The sequence below is a fragment of the Carassius auratus genome, unplaced genomic scaffold (assembly GCF_003368295.1).
Source record: "Carassius auratus strain Wakin unplaced genomic scaffold, ASM336829v1 scaf_tig00215810, whole genome shotgun sequence".
Lineage (NCBI taxonomy): Eukaryota > Metazoa > Chordata > Actinopteri > Cypriniformes > Cyprinidae > Carassius > Carassius auratus.
In genome coordinates this window covers 101,979-116,930 of record NW_020528252.1, presented here as the reverse complement: position 1 = coordinate 116,930, position 14,952 = coordinate 101,979, and the positions used below count along the sequence as shown (strand labels likewise).

General features: G+C 38.6%; 1 protein-coding gene across 3 annotated transcripts in view; it reads left to right on the top strand.

The window, feature by feature from the left end:
• Positions 1-298: 298 nt before the first annotated feature.
• Positions 299-14,952, top strand: part of LOC113095946 (eukaryotic translation initiation factor 4 gamma 3-like) — a 49,031-nt gene continuing 34,377 nt past the window's right edge. For 2 of the 3 annotated variants that reach the window (XM_026261308.1, XM_026261307.1), the window contains exons 1-5: positions 300-1,007; positions 8,696-8,768; positions 9,193-9,360; positions 10,332-10,424; positions 11,492-11,524. In XM_026261308.1, the coding sequence (XP_026117093.1) occupies positions 844-1,007; positions 8,696-8,768; positions 9,193-9,360; positions 10,332-10,424; positions 11,492-11,524 (531 nt within the window). In that variant the 5' untranslated portion in view covers positions 300-843. Of the gene's footprint in view, positions 1,008-8,695; positions 8,769-9,192; positions 9,361-10,331; positions 10,425-11,491; positions 11,525-14,952 lie in introns of all 3 variants that reach the window. The other variant, XM_026261309.1, reaches the window with a different exon arrangement.

Below are 14,952 nucleotides of genomic sequence, written 5' to 3'. Positions count from 1 at the left end.
CAAACAAATAGTGTTGTGTATTTATTTTATATTATATTACGGTTCTAAATTACTAGTTTTAATTAGCTACATTTTGGACTTTTTTTTTTGCTACATAAACATTACCATCATACATGCATTTCCGTTCATATATAATAATCATTTTATTTATTATTATATAACAATCATAAGTAAGGAGTACAAACGGGTATAAAAGATCAAATAAATTATTTGAAGCTCTCACAAACTTTGTCAAGGAGACGACGTGAGGGCGCAATTACGTCACGACGTTAAATCACCACTGACTCGTTTTATGAACCGCAGCTTTAAAACCAACTGTTCGAAAGAACCGATTCCTAGAAATGTGTCGGACTTCCCATCACCACAAAGTGGCGTAAGGTGAACCCGATTATCTCCGAACTAGTCGCCCGACGTTTACCGAGCCGTCCGTCCAGCCGGACTGATGGAAGCAGCGGCAACAACGCCATGTTGAGCGAAGTCTCCCGTCTTTATGAGAAATTCCTATAATGCGACTCGCTATTGTGATGTTACTACGCAAAGCGGAGCAAACAAACCCGGAGACGGCCATCTGAGGAGGCGGAGAAGAACAATTCAACCGGGGAGATCCAGGGTGGCTGGAGGGGGATACAAACCCCCTACCGTTCCCATGCATAGAGCAGCTACAACCCCCGACTTCAAACATAAAATGACATTTTTGGCACTAACAGCCAGATTTGAATGAAATCCATGGCATAAGGATATACACACGTTCCGGCCTTCGTAGAGAGAAGAAACGGCCAGATATTGTTGGAACGTGCGATCGTTTTCAGCTGCGTATTGTTTGTTTTGGTTTAAATTTCTGCGATGAGTTTGCCACCGAAAGTGGTCTCGAAACCGGCCGCCGTCGCTGTTAGTGGACACGTAACCGGACCGGCACCGCCAACGCAACTCCGCACAGCGCTGACCTCGGTGTCGTTACCACCGGGAGCCCAGGGCGCTCCTCCGCCGATGGCCGTGCCTCCTACCCAGTATCCTTCACTAATAACAAAGCCCCTTGTGTCCCACATCACAGATCAATGGGGAAACGAATGGGAATTTCACCTGGCTTGTTTGTTATTTGTTTACCTGATTATAATGATGAAATTACTACTATAAGATTGCATTAGATCATATTAATATATAGTTTATATTAATTTAATATAACCGTTGCCAGAGTTCAGGGGTGTGCATCGATTATATGGAAGGGATTTACTTCTTTGGTGTCTGTTGTTTTTTGCTGGTCCTCTTGGCACTTGCTTTTGTTCAGGGAACTTGACAATCCCAGCTTTGTGCACAGGGTACATTACAATTTAACATACCTCACAATCGTTGCATGTTTGTATTGTTTACCTGCTGCATTTTCTCAGTGTATAATCAAATGCTTTTTCTAAAGAACATGTGCACAAGTCAGATGTGACCTGAATGGCATTTGTACAGTTGCTAGGGTGTTGTTGCTGGTTGCTAGGGCAGGAATAGGAAGTCGCTGTTGTGTTGTGAAAGGCTGGATGTTGGCTTGAGCCAAGTGCAAGTTTATAAAATATTATTTTCTGGAGATATGATCCCTGTGATCCATTTTCAGTGTAGGTTTATGGGATTTTTTCATCTTGTTTATCTGTCCGACAGGCAAACAACTACATCCGGTTACGGCACCTGTGCTAACTTGAGGGGAATTGACTTTATATTTGTGTTACTATCACTTTGGGACAAGCTGGCTAAAATGAGTTACAAGAAATGGCTCAGAATAGAGGTTAGCTTAGAGAAAGTCTAGTGTTATTTGTTCACACATGCCAATCTGATTATCTAGTCCATGCAAAGGCATTCATACACTGAGAGTGCCGTACATACACTAATATTTTATTTAATATCTGGGAATAATCAAGAAACTGCTTTTATTTCAAGCTCATCTATTGAGACATTTCTTCCAACAACAGAACAGAAAACACCAACTGAAACAACGCTATGTCATTCTCGTCTGCTTTTGAAAGTAAATCACGTCACATGAAAGCATTGTTCGCTAGTGTGGGTCAGCTTAAATGTATGATAGGAATCTCTGCCTCATTTGACGTGATGTTAAGTAATCAGTCAAGCAAAGGCTGTTTAGACACTGTCAAGCTAAGTAATTGAGCAATAGGCGGACTGCAAATCTGGGTCACCCTCTTGAGCTCTCTGAGAATTTCTGTTGTTCTCCAAGTCTGAGCCATGATTTGCTGAGGTAGATTTTAAGGTGAATTGTGTTGTTTTTGCGCAACTAGTGTCACCGAACAGAACTGCACAAATGATGAAGGCTTTCAAACAGACTTAAAGATGCACATTGTCATTAGTAATTCAACTTGATTCCCAAACTTGTATGACTTTCTGTCTTCTCCCACACACAAATATATTTAAGGAATATTTCAGCTGTTTTTTTTTTTCATATTTTGAAAGTCTTTACTGTATCTGCTGCGTATCTGTCAAATATTGCAATAGTTGAGTGAAACCGAAACGTTTTCTGATAATCATTTCCTTTGAATTGAACATCTCATTCAAAGCACTGATGACATCCAGTTTGTTTCGCATTTCAATCAATAGGGAAATCTACAACACTTATGCACACTATATCTTTGATTATTTTTGTAACTATGGATGTGTACACACTGATTTGGTACATGTAAGCTCTTTCTTAATAACTTAGTGTGGCATAGTGACTCCTTTGGCTCTTTATCATGTGACCTAATCATATAATCGTAAAGACTTGCAGTGGGGTCCAAAAGTTTGAGACAATAATCAAGTTGAATAATGTATACTGTTCAATAATGTTTTAGAATGGAATAATGTTTTAGAAAATGTAATTAATTTGAGAACAAATACATTTAGCCATTAATCATGCAAACTTTTTTATACAAATGTCGGATGTTCTTGCTTCTGTTAAAGCTTGGGATGCTCTAAAATTACGTTTGATAATGTAATCAAGTTTTGACGTGTCAGGTCTCGAGTCTTTGCTAAATATTAAGAAAAACCTCAGAATTGTTAGCTTTTTAAATTGGATTAAGCTGGTAATGCTGAAATAATACAAATATTAATGAAAAAATAAGTGTTTTTCAGAATCTGAATTTTTTGTTTATTTAATTATATATATATATATATATATATATATATATATATATATATATATATATATATATATATATATAATTTTTTTTTTTTTTTTTTTGCAATAAATCACTTTTACACTTGTACTCATGTAAAGACCTTTAATTTGTCATTGTTCATGTGCTCGACAGTCATATTTTTGATTGGCTGTAATGTTAAACACAAAAAACAAGCTGTAAACTGAAACCTTCACAGAGTGCGCACACAAATACGCACAGGTGCATTTGATAGCAGCCAAACTGCATCTTTGACATTGTCTTACTTGTTAGGCAAAAAAGAAGTAAACTTTGCTTACTTGAACTGACTTGCTTACTTTAAACATTATCACAAAATTCACAATATTCCCTCCCCTCATCAAAGATAACACAATAATATCACCAGTATTCAATGCCCAGCCCTAATTATATATATTAAACTGAAACAGTTAGAAGCATTTTCACTTGTTTGCTTAGACATTTTGGACCTGGTTTTTATTAAACTGATTGTTTTAATAGGCTTTGTTTGCTTACCCTGTATAAAGTCCAGATTGTTTAAGTAGAGTCTTATTTTTCATTGATTTGTTGGCCTCCCCTGTTCAGAACTTTCCAATCAGTTTCAGACTGTAGTTCTCAATCACAAAGGTTTTATAACTGCCACAATGATTTGTTATTGCTTTTTAATTAGAAATCGTATAATATCAGCTCAGGCTGTTCAGCGGTGATCGACATCGACCACAAACCTCAGCAAAAACATGTGGCCATACAAAAAAACAATTGTGTGCACACATGGTAACACTTATATCGGATAGCAATGATTACATCACTTGATGCATATCAGTGTTTTTCAGTTGTAGAGTGTTCATGATTGCAGAAATCGCAATTACGACCCCTTCCTGTGCTCAGGAGTCACTGTATTGCTTTTTCTAACAGAGAAAATCGTCTTAGTGGGCGGGATTCCTAATCTGGGGACGTGCCTTTGGTGATGATGCTGCGTCGAGAGCTTGTGTAAAGCAGAGGGGGGTTGGGGTGTTGGAGGGAGTGGTTGCCAGAACGACGGGTAACATATGCGACTGGCGCTGCAGCCCTCAGACAATGGCAGCGCTGCTTAGCATTCAGAGTGTGAGGCTTCCCACCGCCTGCCAACAATCGCCTAGGTCACAGAGAGTCTCGCACACACACCGCCTGCCACAACCCCAAACCTCTCAATGAAGCCCCTTGCTTGGTTCCCACACGTCTTGTCACCTGCTTCTCCCCTTTTTATCTCCCTTGCACACTGTACAATCAACCCTGAATGCTTATCAGGTAAATGAGAAGCAAGGAGAGATCAAGACCTCTTGTTCTTACTCATTCTTATAAGTGAAGTAGGTAATTTTCTTTTATCTGATTTCAGTTTAATACATAGAAATAACTAAAAGTAAGCTGTTTTTAGTGGGCTATGATGTTACTCTAAGTAATATGATGTGTCAACTTCTGGCTCAGTCTATTTCATGAGTTCGGGGCGGAAATACTGGGAAACCTGTTTGAACACATTTTTTGCCTGATGCACAACTGGTCAAACGTTTGGGCTTTGAAGTATTAATAACCCTTCTAATTCTATTATAATGGTGAAGTTTAAACCACAACTATAAAAATAATGATGACACCGGAACGATATCATTGGAGTCACTTATTTTAAAGGGTTAATTCACCGAACTAACCAATCAATCTTTTGTTCATTATCTTGCTCGGCTCGGTGTTCATCTTCAGTTCCCTCTTCACAGCAGTTCAGTCAGTGTACTGTTTGAGTGCATGAATTACTCTGGGATATTGGTTTGTTTGAACTCAGAGGGAGTGTCAGCCACATTAAAAAAATTAACAGCTTAAGTCATTTGTGGATTAATGCGTATTGGAGACGCGAACCGTTTAAAACGATTCAGTTCGATTTGGTGAACTGGTTCAAAAAGATCCGGTTATCTTCTTGGACCAGTTCTTTCCAACCATAGTTAATAGTTTACCCTTTAACTATTATTTTTTTGATTAACGATAAAAACATTGACAGCCAATCAGAATCTTTCCTAGATTAAAGAGTTTGACTATTTAAAGGTGACATATAAACAGTTTTAATAAACAGCATTAAGCTGGGGTCACATTCGACACTTCATTCCATTGACTAAATCTCCATCACCTGCGCACTTTCACATGAAGCATTTACTACACAGAGCCGTTGTTCACTGACAAGCTGCTCAAAATATGATAGTGGTTTTGCGCAGCTTGTTAGTGAAAAACTGCTCTGTGTAGTAAATGCTGCTTCATGTGAAAGCGTGCAGGTGATGGAGATTTCCCGCTGATTACAGAAGTGGTTTTACTGACAAGATGCGCATTAAATATTGCATGTGATTTATCGTCCAGCTCTACCGTGGATGAAGTGGAGTCCAGCCTGGGGTCGTTTCATATGTTTGCTCCTTTGACGAATCCGCCGGCCGTTCCTCACTCAAGCCCGCCTGTGTGACACTTTGTGTTTCGTTGTGAAAGTGAAACTACTTTGATTGGCCTTCCAAAAGAGAACACAGCTAGAAATCAGTGGTTCCGGGACAGTTCAAACCAAATATTTAGATGTGTGCAGCACATTTAATGGAGGACTGTTCCCTGAACCTGCAGAGTAGCTTACAATGCATACACACAAAGGCTGTTTCTAAAGTGGGGCAGTTCTTACTTTGTAAGGACAGTGTGGCGCTTCTGACTCCTAGTCTGTAAGTACGTTTTTTATATTTAAAGAATTTGCCACTGTTGATTCAAACAAGTTTTGAGCAGTGTAGAGAATGCTTAGCATTCAGCTTGGTAAAAATCTATGCATTTCAGAAAGGCGGTGCATAGAGGAGGAACAATAATGTACAGTATGTGGAAAATCATGTTTTTTTGAATCTTAAACGCATTGCATTACACCAAATACACAACATAATGTATATTTTTAACAAACTACATATGATACCCTTTAAATTTGTCTTTGCACATAAAGCATTGAACGATGATGCTTTACCTTTAATTTTTCTCAACTTTCAGAGTGTTTTTTTGCTGCAGTATTGTACTGTACAGTCTACATAAATTTTACATATGCTTAGTGACTACATTTCTCAAATAGTGCGCGTGTGTGTGAATATGTCTCCAGATGGGGGGCATAGGGTTCAGTATTCTATAGTCTTTGGTTCAGATCCTCACCTGAAATGTGATCCTAAAACACAGTCCTGGAAATCATACTGATCACAGTCTTACCTGAGGTTTAAGATAACAAGGAATAAATCTCTCCTCTCGTCTCTCTTCGCTCGCTCGCTCTCCGTTTTCCTCTCTCTCCCTCAGCTGTAGACCCTCTGCCTGCCACGTAGACAATCTACTTCTGGTTTATCTAACTTCTCTTTTTTCCTTCCTATTCCCTTCCTTTTTTCCCCTTCCTTCCTGTCTTCATTTCCTTCCTTATTTTTTCCCCATATACTTAAGTCATATTTTCATTCCTTTTTCTGCTGGTTTTAATTATTTCCTTCCTTTATCCTTCAGTAATTTCTTTCTTTCGTTCCACTGTTCCCTTCTATCTATCACTCCATATGGTGCTTAATTGGATTTACTGTAAGCTACTACGAAAGTTTAAGGCTACACTGTTTTGCCATCTCATCCTTTTGCCTTTCTCTGTACTACTCCTACTGACGGTAATTAAAGAGACAACTTTTAGAGTAAAGGACCATCTCTCTCCAGAGAGCTTGACACTAATAGGACATTTTGAGATGCTTTCTCTGTGTTTCAAAAATCCAGTTTACTCTTTTAAAATTAGTTTAAAATGATGCTCATTTTCCTTTACTTTCTGTTTGTTGAAGTCTAATGTACTGTTGTAATTCACCTAAACCAGACTTGCCTCGCAAATGTGCTTAATTGAATTGATGTTCCATTTAGCCATAAGACAAATTGAGCTTTACTAAATAGATTGTGTTTGTGTTGCATTGGAAGCATAACACCTGTTCTGTACATGTTGAATCACCTAACTTCTTAACTTGTGTTTTAAAAAAAATTCTGCCTTTGGAAAATGTGTAAATTCCTCTCAAATTCTTCACCCCTGTGAACACACACTTGCATGTTGTGCCGTCAAAACACTGCCATGCAAATGGATTTGGTTATGCAATGGAGTGCCAAACTGCGAACACGAGAATTAGATCAGCCTGTAATTCTAGTAAGTTGTGTCTTGTGTCCTGCAAGAGCATCGTGAGTGTCAGCTGTCAGTTTTTAACCTGATCAAATAGCCTTGTGGGCCGTCCTCCAAGCTGCATTCCTCAGGTGCACCCCTCTGAACTTGGGTTAGGAGGACCATGGATGTGTCCCTGATGACTTGGAGAATAGGTTTCCAAAGTCAGATTGGCTACACGTGAGAATGCACGTCATCTCATCACACAATATACCTCTCTTCCTGGCCGTTTTTTTCACAGCCTGTATTTCTCCCATCCCCCTTTTTTTCGCCTCAGAGTTTAGGTTGGCAGAAGGCCAAAGAGGTAGAAGGAGGGGAAAGAGAGCGTAAGTCGGAAGGCAGGGTTTCACGAAAAGACTAAAAAGTGTCCATGAGTACATGAAGCGCATGAAGGAAAGTCAGAGCTCCTCCACTTTCCCCGAAACCATGTGATCTGCTCATCCCTCACTTACGGGCACAAATACTGTAACCGCCAGAGCCGGTTCCTGGACTTTTCTTCCTCTTTTTCTGTCACATCCATCCGTCTTTGTTGCTGTCTGTGACTGTAACATTCATTATAAACTCTTTCAGCCTGCTGGAAGACTGTTCGCTTTTGCCCTCTCACATTATGGACACATTGAAGCTGCTTTGACACAATCTGTATTGTATAAGCGCTATGTAAATAAAGGTGACTTGACTTCCTTTAGGGAAGACTGGATGAGTAATGTGTAAATATTGTACAACCTTTAATTGTAGGTAAAATCATGATAATATCATGCAAATTTTCAGTTCCCATGACTCCCATGTCTTTTAATAGCTCGCCACCTGCAACTTGAACGTGTCTGTTATATTGAGACATTTCTAGGAACAGGACAGCATGCGTAAAAGAGGTGCATAAACCTCAGTTGGGACATTTTTGGTGGTCAAGTAACGGTATTCTGATTTTTGTTAAGGAATTTTTCAGCTTATTTGAACATTTGCCATTTGTTTAATGTGTTCGAACACATATTGTATCCAACAGTGCGCTGATCTGTTTCTCACATATTTGGAATTCCATGTCAGGATTTCTGTTTGACATCTTCCTGGCCGGAGGAGGTACAGGGTGTACTGAATTGGACATTTTGAAGAGTGGAGGGAGAAAATGTGTTTTGTTAACTTTCTCCAACATTTTCCCCAAATGCAAGCCACTGGCTGAAGTTGATAGTAATATTAATTGGTGTGAAAGAGTCTGCACCATTAACGCTGAATGAACCAAATGCTTGCTATTATGAACCATGATGCTGGATAGTTTTTGTGGCTAATGTTTCATGTTCTGTGACCTTCTTGGCTACTAAGGTTGACATTTTAAGCCTATTAGCAAGATTTTCTCTAACATTACCCTTCCCAGGATTCCTCGAGCAGCACTATCACTAGAAGAACGCATGTTTCCCACCCACTCTGGGGTGACTGCAGTCTACAGTGTGAGTGATTACACACAGATGTTCACTTACAGTCATTACACATCACTTTAATGTATATGCTCAGACAATCCCCAAGGCCAAAAATATACCTAAAGCAAGTATGTGAGAACATGTGGTCCTATTGTACATACTTACTGTGAGTTCTTTTATTATTATTATTATTAAAAGCAGTTGATTTAGGATGTCTGTCTGAGCTTATATACATGTTGACAGCTTAACTAGCTTTAAGTAGTTTGCTCAGCATGATTCTCCCCAGACTGTAAATGTAGTTGACATTTTAAAATTGTAATTTAAATATATGAAGCGATATAAAATATACAAATTAAATGATAAAGTGACCACCAGGGGAATATAAAGCATTGCTGTATAACTGAAGGAAATGATCGTACACTGTGTGTAAATGTTGTTTGTGGTCATTCCACAGGTATCTAGACACCCTGGTCCTCCATATCCAGGTCATGACCTCAACAAAACCCACCCAAATCTGGCGGGCACCCCTCCTGGCCACGCCACGTCCCCAGCCCTCTCTCAGGTATCAGTCCCTGCCACCGCTCCGTTCCGCTTCCTCAAGAGCTGGGAGACAGGTGCTGGGGTGAGTACCAGTCTACACAATTTGCTTAATTGTCTGATATTTTGCCGTTGCTCTGGGTCACCTTTTGCGTACTAGAAATGATGTTTGTTCTTTGCCTTTTTTGTTTCTGAATTAACTGTGAGGTTCTTTCATACGAAGAATAATAATTATAAAGATGACTATATTAACTATATGCCAATGAACACCTGAGAAGAGATGCAAACCCCTCAGAAAACCCCAGATGATGCTAACCCTGAAACAACATACAGAACTACCAAATATTGCATCGTATAATAATTGCTGTAAATTGTGTTCATCGTCTGGTTGACCACATCTTGTATTATTTTTTCCGAATATTTCTGCAATTTGCACATAAAAAGACACCACTGATAAGTGACTTCTCATTATTGTAGAAACTACATTTTCTGTAAAGTTGCTTTGCAGTCATTTGGATCATAAAAACGCTATACAAATAAACTTGAATTGAATGTTTTTATCATTCATCAGTTGGAAAAAATCGTTTTAAAAGTGATTCCAACGATATGGTTTCTCTGTGACTTTATCGTTATGGCTGTGGTGTGGACTCTACACTCCGAATACAGAGTGCCATGGTTTTGTGTTATGACTGATTTCTGCCACCGCTCTCCTCATTATGGTTAACAGCAGCCTGTAGGAACACTGTCGCTATTTCATTAATATTGTTTCCAGCTGACCCCATGATCCCACGACTTTCTCACACACACAGTACAGATTTTAACACACTCTACAGACACTTTTTCTATACACTCTGATTGGAGGGTATGTATTCAACTAGGTTTTATTTGACAAAGAAATGAAGTCAGTATGTACACACTCGGATACACAGATAACTACGATTTTTTTTCACATGCCACTCTTGTTATTTGGTAACCTGCGCTGTAAATTGAAACTGTACATCATGCTTCAAAAGGAAAGTTGCCTAACCTTTTCCTTGTCTATGATTCACTCCTTAGCCTCCATATAACCCAGCTCAGAATGCAGGCTCCGCCCCCTTGGTATACTCGCAACAGACGCAACCAATGAACGTACAGCCGCAGACTCGTCCGGTAAGCACTGCACCCCACACAATACATTAAAGGGGTCATAAAATGCTTTTTTTTATGTTAGTGGGGTGCACTGCTGGAAGTCACATTCAGTGTTGCACATGGTTCTTGTGATGCTGTCTTCATTATGGGGGCACCTGGATGGTATGATGGTTCTTGCAATGGGATGAATATTTCAGCTGGTAAAAGATTCTGTTTGGACAGATTTGTAAAAAAAAATCTGACGCCAAGCAAACAAACGAAACAGTATTGCCTACTCATAACATGAAATAAGATTTTATTTATTTCTTTCATTAAAAAATTTTGAGTTGGTAAGATTTTTGAATGTTTTTGAAAGAAGCCTCTTATTCTGTCTTAAGCCAAGGCTGCAATTATTTGATCAGAAATACAGTAAAACCTGTAAAAATGATTACGCTTTCAAAATGACTGTATTCTGTTTTAAATTCTATTCAAATGTAGCTTCATTACTCCAGTCTTCAGTATCATATGATACTTCAGAAAGCATTCCCGTATGCTGATTTGCTGCTCAATAAACATTTCTTATTGTCTGTGTTGAGAACAGTTTTGCTGCTTAATATTTTTGTGGAAACCGTGATGAATTTTTATTCAGAATTCTTTGATGAATATGAAGTTTAGGAGAACAGCAGTTCATTTAAATTCAAATCTTTTGAAATGTTAAAATTCATTAATTTCTTTGAAAAATGTGTACTTAAACCAAACTTTTTGAAAGATTGTATAGACCATATACCTCACATAGTTTGGCTTGCATCATTAATATAAAAATATATATAAAATTAGGAGTGTCACCCTTAGGTTGTTGGTCTTGCTGACTTTAAATGTCTGAATCAAACCAACTTCAGTCATTAATTAAGCACCATCAAATCATTCATGTTAAAACCAGCCAGTAGGACCACCTGCTCTGCTAACATGTCACTCAATCCTGCTATGCTGCTCTTGTTTCATTTGTAATGGAAATGCAAAGTCATGCAAGATGAAACTCACTGTCTTGCCATTCTTTCTCTTCTTTTCCTGCTCCTGATGACCTTAAAACGTGCTGTCATCTCTCTTAGTTTGTGACGGGGCCTCGGCCGACCCACCATCAGGTAAATCCCACAGACCTAATGTCTCTTTATCCTATCAGACACTTCTTAAGAGGCTTCTGGATTTTGCTTATGTGTGGTGGATAAAGATCTGGACCGATTGGACTGAAGTTTTTTGGTTTGAGGGATAAAGGCATATGATAAATGACTAACTATTCTAAATTGCAAAAGAAAGTTGTACTAGAGCTATCGTTTACAGACTCACGCTGACCATTGTGTGAGATTGATCTTTTTTTGAAATGCCATGGCATCATGTTTCCCTTTCAGAATTTTTTCATCGGAAATGCAACACCAGTGCAAACTGCAAAGACAGTTTTGAGCACATTGGCACACAATTTTAAATCTATAAAAAAAAATATGCTGATGTATCTATGATGGTAAATGTGTCATGAGCCTCTTTCACACATACAATCTTTACTGGTAAATAACCGTTAAGAGATCATGTGTGAACACTAGGACCTTTTCAAAAAAGCCAGTAAATTCGTTCTGTCAATTTCCTGGTATGAGAAGTTGTAACATCACCAGTAAATTACCGGTAGCCTAATGTGCCTCTGTGTGAATCCAGAACGAAATTACTAGTATGAGCACGTTCAAGTTCAGGACGCACTGCCATAAGACATCTACTCTGAACCAGTCATAACATTCTGCAGATGACGCATTTACTCTGCGCTGTTTAGTTTGATTTGAAGTTGTCTAATACGATGTCTCTTGGCGATAAGCAGCTGCTTGAATCTGAACGTTTGACACTTAAATGAAATTATAAACAAAAACACTTAACAATTACAACACTCGGACATGGAGCCACTTAGAGGTCATTTTCGGTTAATGATGTCACGGGATTTACCAGTATTTTGAAGCCGGTGTGTGAATGATGCTTTACGGAACATCATTGCCTGTGTGAACGGCACATTTACTAGTAAAGACGCTCCGGTAATTTTACGGCAATTTACTGGTAATACTTTGTGAAAGGGGCTTTGGACAGTTCAGTCCACCCATTAAATTCACCTAGGATTCCAAAGCATTTAGTGCCTGATTCAAAATTCAGCAAAAATATCTCCAACTTATGTCATCCGAACTCACGGTTTTTATGCCTGTTAATGTCTTTTCAGTTATTACATATAATATTCCAATAAGAACTGTTGCGACTTCAGATTTTCACAACACAAAAGAATTCGCAAAAATAATTCGAGATCACAAAATTATCGTAATATCCATAGAAATTGTTTAAAAGAAAAGTGTCAGTCAAATTCATCTTTGCCTTTGCTTACTTTGTGTGTTCTCTTTTTTTTAGCCAATTATAATTTGATATTTTTGTATTCGTGATATTAACACACACATTATTTTTTAAGATGCCTAGAATTCAAATTGTGTTGTTTTGCCACAAGTTTACTACAAATACTCCGCTACAGTAATAGCTCAACCTGTAAGGTGCATTTTAAAAATTACACTCTTCAGCTCTACGAACCATTATGACTAGAGATGTATTCCTAGTCACACATTCGTGTATCAGCTTGACTGCGTAACGAGCTCCTCGTCCTTGAGAACCAGACATTAGAAGTGTGTCCTCTGACTCATCCGTTTCTTGTCTTTTCTGAAGGAGCGTCTAATTGATGATGTTTTGCGTTCATGTTATCTGATGAGCAGATGTGCAATCATAAAGACTGACAGTGATTGCTAATGCTTGTCAAGGATGTTAGCGCACTTTTTATTAGACGAAGTACTTCAATGTGTCACATTCCTGAGCAGAATCATTATTGTAAGTGTTTAGAAGACTTGGGCTTTTGTCAGTCGTAACCGAAAGCATACAGAAGTCATTAGGATCATTAGAATGTAAGTTGCTTTGGGCAGCATTACACTTGTCCGTACACGCATTCGTGAGTGTGTTCCAGATATTCCAGCCGCTGTGCTTTGGTGTTTCATTACAAGGGAAACTTGTTTGTCATTTGTTGCTAATGATTTGTTTATGCGCTTTGCGTGTAGCTACAAGCCAATGCGAGAGCGTCCACAAGCAATTGACCTCTAAGGAAAGTTGTGTGACTTTCTGCCCCAACCTGTCACACATTTATCTCTTTCCACTAGCTGTGCCAAATTTAAGTGCGCCAGAATTAAAATCACAGGAAACAACCAATCACACACAAACTGACATGACGAAGTGGCAGATTATGGATTTGCAGTGCGATACTGAGGACTAGCATTTAGGAAAGATGCTTTTAATGCTGTCCCTAAATTACTTTCCCCCTTCGAAGTTTCAGTGTTTAACAGATGTGCTAGCCCATGTGCAACGGGCTTAGCTTGAAATGTAGCACAGCTGTATTATGTTTCATTATCCTCGATACAGCACAAGAAACTGTTACTGGATGGATGAGATTATGATTGGGTGCTATAATGATTCTGTCACATTATTGTTGTTTGTCGAATTTTCAAGTGACTAATTTCAATAGGAATCTACACAATCAATTTTCCCATGCAAATTTTGCAACAAGGTTCAGAATCAGAAAATGACTTCTGTGTGGGATATGTTTCATGTATTCGCTATATTATTGACTATATATAATGCTCCTTTTTTGCCTGCACTTTTAATCGTTTTTTTTTTTTATTTAGAGGGGGAAAAGCAAAAGCATAACAGTACTGTACATAGAACTGAGAAGGGATCACCTTATAGGACAGCGCTTGATTTGTGTAATGTGCAGCAATGAAAGAAGCTTTGACATCTGTGCTGATGTTAAAAGAGCTGAGTTAAGGTTTCATTTCTCCCTTGTGGCTGCGGCAAGTCCCAGCTCGGTTCCACTGCAGACCGGCTAAAACTGATGGCTACAGGCCATTAGAAAACAAACAGAAATAGGAGAGAGTGAAAAGGGAGTGTCTCTCTCTCTCTCTCACACACTCACATGCACACACACACACGCATTTCAACACAGAGCAGAGGCTGGAATAGCTGGCTTGTGTTGAATGTTGGTCAGACTGTCAGAGAACGAGAAATGAAGAACATTTAGATCAGAGTCTCCATGGTGCAGGATGAAAGATTCTGGCAATTGTCATATATATTTGTGTACAACATAGATAATTAGGAATGCTTCCTTAATGTTTCAGCAAATCAGCATATTTAGAATGATTTTTGAAGGAACGTGTCACTTTGAACCCTGAAGTAATGGCTGCTGAAAATTCAGCTTAGGCATCACAGGAATAATAACTTTTTACAATATATTCAACAAGAAAACAGTTATGTTTAAATTGCAATAATATTTCACAATATTACTGTTTTACTTTACTCTCTCTCTCTCTCTCTCTCTCTCTCTCTCTCTCTCTCTCTCTCTCTCTCTCTCTCTCTCTCTCTCTCTCTCTCTCTCTCTCTCTCTCTCTCTCTCTCTCTCTCTCTCTCTCTCTCTCTCTCTCTCTATATATATATATATATATATATATATATATATATA